The sequence below is a fragment of the Phodopus roborovskii genome, unplaced genomic scaffold (genome assembly GCF_943737965.1).
Source record: "Phodopus roborovskii unplaced genomic scaffold, PHOROB, whole genome shotgun sequence".
NCBI lineage: Eukaryota > Metazoa > Chordata > Mammalia > Rodentia > Cricetidae > Phodopus > Phodopus roborovskii.
The window spans coordinates 1,089,217-1,095,819 of NW_026126665.1; the positions used below are offsets into that span (position 1 = coordinate 1,089,217).

Genomic DNA, 6,603 nt, shown 5'->3' on the forward strand with positions numbered 1-6,603 from the left:
TAGAGTGCATGTGAGAGGGCAGAGAGGGTAAAAAGGGAGGGAAGGAGGGAGGGAGGGCTGAGGGGGAGGGAGCGAGGGAGGAAGGGAGGGAGAGGGAACTGGGATCGACATGTAAAATAATATATTAAACTAAAAAAAAAAAAAATGCTTTGACTCCAAAATTTAAGTTGAAGGACAAGTTACTGGGGAAAAGGATTTCTATTTTTGTTTCCACAGAAAATGAAAAGATGTGGATTCCTTCCACACTAATGTGGTTTGATCACGCCAGACTGGGTGAAACAGAGTACAAGCTGATCCTACACTCAAAACAGCTGGACAAAACAGCCCTACAGACTACAGCCAGGACATCTGAATCTTCTTCGAATCCCCCAAGGCAGTGCCTCTTACCAGCAGGAAGTAGTTTGGAAAGAACGACGCCCAAATTCCCAAATATTGTGTATAAATGTTTGTTTTCATTTAATTGGACTGTTATATAAAATTAAATAAAATTAAAAAAAATTAAAAAAAACAATTGAAAAAAATGATGTTGAAATTTGAAAAAATTAAAAAAAATCTGTAAACAGTCAAATCTGAATTTTTTTTTTTTTTTGTAAATACTAGTTGGGAGAAGGAACAAGAACACCCAGAGTTCTAGAAATGATCTCTCCTGAATGGCAGGTATACAAGTGTACAGCTGAGAATACAGGTAAGATATTCATATTTTACTTTTATTAATTTTTGAAAAGTTTACACATGCATGTAAAGTATTTTGGTCAAATTCACACCCATTCCTCTCCCTAACTCCTCCCATGAGCCCCTCCCACCTTGCCTTTTTTTTTTTTTTTTTTTTTTTTGAATTAGCCCACAGATTCCTATTTATGTGCTACTCACTGGGGTATGGTTAACCCACTAGAGCCCACACATTAAACTGACTCCCTCTCCCCTAGAAGGTACTGAAAGGATGAAAATATAGCCTAACTCTCTAATGAGCACTAAAAGTTAGAAATTAAAAAAAAAAAAGTTCACCAGCATGTATTTAAAAATCACCCTAGCTGCATGCAAAGTCCAGGAAAAAGGAAACACACATGAAATAGCTGTGTGGAAGTTATTATTATTTATAACCACCTACTTTCTGAAGAAAGTATCCACAACAACAGTCTGGGAATTGTTATGGGTCATCCTGTCTACAAAGAAAATTAATAACTAAAAGAAACAGGACTCATGGCAAGAAGGGAAAACTAGAAAGAACAAGTGCCTCTGCCAATAGATATAGATAACTCCCTGACTGGAGAATACATTCTCCCAGCCGCTCAAGGATAAGGCCACTGAACCCGCTGGTCTTAGAGAAAGTAAACACCCTAAACTTACAGGTGTGCCATACAAACCTGCCTTGTAAAAACTGTGTACTCTATGAAATCTCTGTAACCTAGGAAACCTTATTAATCTTTCCAAGTTTTGAACTATCCCATGACCTTGCTTTTAGGCTTAATGAAAATAACAGGCTAGCTTTGAAATTGGCCTTGTTAGCTTTGATGCAAATCCTATAAAAGCTATCAAAATTCTGCCCTCGAGGTCCTCAGTCCTCTACCCCTGAGTAGTGTATGACTGTGGACCCCAGTGCACTTTGAATAAAAACTCCTCATGCTATTTGCATCAAGACTGCTTCTCTTGAGTGATTTGGGAGCAAGACCCTTTCCTGAATGGGAGCATGAAGGTCCACACTCTGCAGGTCTTTCAGTATCACCCATCATTAGTTCCTCATAGGCTCACTATCTTGATTTTGTGGGGGCCACCACAGCTGGTGGGAGTTCATGAGTGCAGGAGTTCCTGTGAGGGCCAGAAGACAGTTTCAGTAGGGCCCCCTCCTACTTCTGGCTCTTACAATCCTGAGCTCTCTTCCCTTGTCCTGAGATGGTTTTCTCCCGGTGGTGCGGACCGTGGCTCCCAGCAGGCGTTCTCCACTTAACCTGAGGCGAGACGGTGGGGACCAGTGTGCTGAGTTCTGCGGCCTGAGTAAGAGCCAAGAATACACGACACTGCTCATAGTTTAGCCCAAGAAGATGGACAAGCCGATCACGAGCCGTCAGACCGTCAGACCCGGCATCACATCACAATCCCTGGAGAAATCACGGGATCGCAACGCGCAGGCGCAGCACTGCGCAGGCGCAGGGAGGCCAAGGAAGGCCCTCCCCCCAAGCGCGCTCTGCTCTGCTTGGAGCGCCTGTGCCATGGAACAGAGGTTAGCAGAGTTTCGGGAGGCCCGCAAACGGGCTGGGCTGGTGGCTCAGCCTTTCTCAGTGAGCCAGGGCGAGCAGACCTCAGCAGCGAAAGTGGTCCAAGAAGCGGCGACCCTAAAGACAGCCCAGGCTTGGCTGAGACGCTTCCTGAAGTGGAAAGCAAGTCCTGCTATTACGCGGGGCCATCCCAACCAGGCTCAGGTGAGCACAGAGGCTCTTGAAGCTCTGCCTCCGCGCTGGGCCACGCCCTACTCCGCACAATCCACGCCCACGGTTTCTGGTGCTCAAAGCCCTTCCCTATCCTTTGCGCTCTCTCCTTGCCTGCTCAGTGCCTGAACACTTTTCTTCACAGACACGGTGCTGTGCAACAATTAGAAAGCGAAGGGACCTCGAAGACCGAAGCATCTCCACGCTTGAGTTCACAGCGAGTTAATAGTATAAACAGTTGCAGTCCACTGGTAGTGGAGGGTAAAAGGTCTAATTGGTTATTGATCGAAAGTGGTCGTGATTTATTCACACCTTGGGTAGAGGTAGCCAGTGTCTCAGGTAGTTTGTGCTTTAGAAGTGGGATTTGGAGTCATACCATTCTGAATGAATCTATTTCTGTAGCATCGGCCTAGGGAAAATGGGGTTCAACTACAAAATTTCTCAAAGTGTGGTCACTGTAACTGCCTGTGGTGGTATACATAGGCTTGCATGCCACTTTTGGACTAGAAGAATGTATTCATGTTTAATTGTGAGTGATCAAGGTGTAAAAAGTTGGATTAGTATAATGGCCCACTCGAATTTCTATGTGTCTTCACATAGTTCTCACTCAGAAGTATCCTGGTAGGGAAACTTGCCTGTGAGATGGGAATGTCTGGGTGGGAATATGAAAATCTGTGTCCTAGTTTGGTTCGGTAACCCAAAAACCACTTGGGGAGGAAAGGGCTTATTTTAGCTTACAGGATATAGACTTGCCTGTAGACAATCTTATTTCTCAGTTGAGATTTCTTCCCAGAAGTAGGGTCCAGTTGACAAGAAATGAACTGGCACACCATGCTTTTCTGTAGTGAAGTATCTACCTCTGCCCAAACTTGTACTGGTCACGCCCATTGGGGCGTGGGGACAGGTGCAGGCGTGACCTGGGGGGGGGGGGCTAGGTCTGCGGTCCATGCATTGCTTTTCAGCAATCACAAAGACTTAGCATAAAAAGAACCAAATACATATATAGGGCTGTGTCTGACAGCTTCAAGAAATCAGCAGAAGGAAAGGAAGAATAGACTCAGGTTGGCCTCTAAACTGTGAGAACAGACTTTTAATCTTAAGAAGTTGGTATACCTGAACCCTATCTGAAGGTACAGTGGAACATGCCATAGAGAGCCAAGGAGGAGGAGAGTGTGGCTTTGCCAGACCCAGAAACATAGTTTCTGGATAAACAGCTTTTTGACTTTTGGGAGTTTGTCTGTTTGTACAACCTCTGGGCTCAGGTGGGACCTCCTGGGCCCAGTGTATATTCTGGGGGTGGGCTGCTCTGCTGAATTCTATGAGTGGTAGGTCTTTTGAAGTCTTTGGCCTGTTTTATGTTCCTGATTGTGTGTGTGTGTGTGTGTGTGTGTGTGTGTGTGTGTGTGCATGTGCAGGAGGGTGGGGGTTGGGGGGGTTGGGAGATGGTTCCTTTAACAATGTAGGCCTGTAATCCTAGCTACTTAGTTCAAGGCCTGACTTTGACCCTGTCTCAAAATTTTAAAAAGGTTTAAGGTCTGGAGTTGCAGCTCAGTGGCAGAGTACTTCTTTTATGCTCATGATGTAATAGGTTCCACCTCCAGCACTGCCAAAAAAGATAATGAATACATGGATAAATAAATACAGGAATATAAATCAATGGTAGAACACTTGACCAACATGTTCAGGACCCTAGGATCCATCTTCAGGATCACCCCCTAAAATATGAAATAGTAGAGTAGTGCTACATGCTTGTAATCATAACACTCAGAAGCCTGAGGCAGGAGGATTGTGAAGCAAGACACCATGTCAAAATACAAAGCCCACACTTCACCCCCAATTCACATTTATACCAGAAACAGCTTCTTACTCACATTAAAATTATTTCCTAACTGGGTGGTGGTGGTGGTACACCCCTTTAATCCCAATATTTAGGAAGCAGAGACAGGCATATTTTTCTGAGTTTGAGGCCAACCTGGTCTACAGAGCCAGTTCCAAGACAGCCAAGGCTGTTACACAGAGAAACCCTGTCTGGAACCCCTCAAAAAATTATTTCCTATAGTTTGAACATGAGGGGCATCCCTGCAGGTGTCATGACAGAAAGGAACCTTGGAAAGATGAGAATGAAAACTGTTCAGATTGACTCCATCAACATGGATCAAATGTTGGAAAGTCTGATGAAAAAGGTTCCCAGGCAACCATCATTCAAATTCCACATACACAGTAAAGCTTAAGATGTGACTACTTAGAAATTTGTTTATGAAGTATTTGTTACCATGAAGATGTGTTCTATAGCTTAAGGGCCTAGGACCTAGTGTGGTCTCTGAGATAGCATAGAGGTCATCAGACTCTAGAGTACATGAGATAGGGTCTTTTAACTGGGAGCTAAAGATAATCATTCTGTGGGGCTCTAGATTAGGTCTGTCTCTACAGATAGCAAGATGTCACCAGGTTGTTAACAATATCCACTCCCAGCTTTCTGGATGGATTGCAGATATTTTATTCCTCTGTTGAGAAGTTGCCCCTGCATGTTTAACATTCCTGGTTTACCTAGTGCCCTCAGCAACTGCACAGTATCTAGTTTAAGGAAATTTTGTAGTATATGGCTGCTAAGTTTTGACTCCATATTCTCTCTATAGTATTCGGGGTTCTGACTCAACCATCCATTTCCTTTGGTGCAGTTTGTACAACTCAGTTTTCTGGATAACTGTTGATTAGGTGTCAGTAAACAGGCTTGGGAATACATCTCCCCTTCTCCTACTCCCTTCCCCCGTTCCAATTTAAAGACCACATATAACCCACACAAAGCACTCATGACTGTGTGCCTCATTTCTAAAGGAATATGAAATCACTGAGTTGAGCCTAGAGAAGCTCAACTCAAGAAAAAATTTCCTTTATTAAAAATACAGAAATTGATGAGAGGAAATGCTGGGATAGGACTGGCCTTACGGGATTTCCCCTTGAGGTTCATTTTCACTGACTATTACCCTTCCTGGGTTTGCCCTGGCATTAAAATTCTTATTACAATTTTCTAAGTCTAAATCCAGATTGCAATTTCCCACACCCACATAAAAAGCTGAAATTGCTTTAGAGAGGAAGGCAAGGAAATAGAAATCGATGAGCCAGCAGTTTTTGTAGAGCAAAGTAATGCCCTTTCCAATTGATTTGGATCCTCTGAGCTCCCTTCTCAATGTCCCATTCTTACTTCTGTTTGCTTCTGTGCCCTAGGAAGCAGCCCATCAGCCCCCACAGAGTGCAGTGGTCCGTCTGCATTCATCCCAACGTCAGTCTCTCCTGTCCAACATCACCTTCTTGAAGGTTCTCCTCTGGCTGGTCCTGCTGGGTCTGTTTGTGGAACTGGAATTTGGCCTGCCTTATTTTGTCCTGTCTATGTTCTATTGGATGTATGTGGGGACTCGGGGTCCTGAGGAGAAGAAAGAGGGGGAGAAGAGTGCTTACTCTGTCTTCAACCCAGGTTGTGAAGCTATCCAGGGTACCCTGACTGCAGAGCAGCTAGAGCATGAGTTACAGCTCAGGCCTCCACAGTGGAGGTAGAACCCACCTCAGCTGATCCTTCTAGCCTTGAGCATGGACTCTAGAAGATAAACAACAGTTTACAGGGTGGCCATGTGACTGCCATGGTCTCTGTGTTCTCCCTCATCTGCTGCAGGTTCGTTTTGGACTCCTCTTTGGTTTAGGTGAAGTTTTCTAAAAGACATGCACTGTTGGGACTGCCTGGAGTCCTGGCCTATGTTTCTCTCCCTCACTGAGCTTCTGATAACTAAGTAAGTTCAGAGTTCTCAGGGTTGTTTACCAATCCCATTTCCTGAGTGCTCCTTGCCTTGGTACTGACCTGAGGATCAGGCAATAAGATCTCCCCCCTGCTGGCTCACTTTCTGGTTTGGGTTAGTTATAAAATCTCCTTGGTGCTGTACAATAAAGGCTTCTGATCCTACAACATCTAGAGTGTGTGTTCTTTTAACCCTGACATCCTTCACTTGTTGCCAGGTCCTGGCTGTGCAGTCCCGACAAGTGGAGGTTCCACCGAGATTTGAGAAAGAGGGGTAAGCGGACAGGGTCATCCTGGGCTGGAAGGGACATATTGGGGGAATCAAGATGGAAACTGCTAGCAGTAAAAGGAAATTACAATATCAGGTTAAAAAATTATTTAAAAAAAAGCAAG

The 6,603-nt window shown here is 44.5% G+C and overlaps 1 protein-coding gene across 1 annotated transcript; it reads left to right on the plus strand.

Annotated features, from left to right (window-relative positions):
• The first annotated feature begins 2,207 nt into the window (after nucleotides 1-2,207).
• On the plus strand, nucleotides 2,208-6,201 carry Saysd1 (SAYSVFN motif domain containing 1). Its single transcript, XM_051174477.1, has 2 exons — nucleotides 2,208-2,417; nucleotides 5,649-6,201. The coding sequence occupies exons 1-2, from the start codon at nucleotides 2,208-2,210 to the stop codon at nucleotides 5,973-5,975; spliced, it is 537 nt and encodes a 178-aa protein (XP_051030434.1). The 3' UTR covers nucleotides 5,976-6,201.
• Nucleotides 6,202-6,603: the final 402 nt, after the last annotated feature.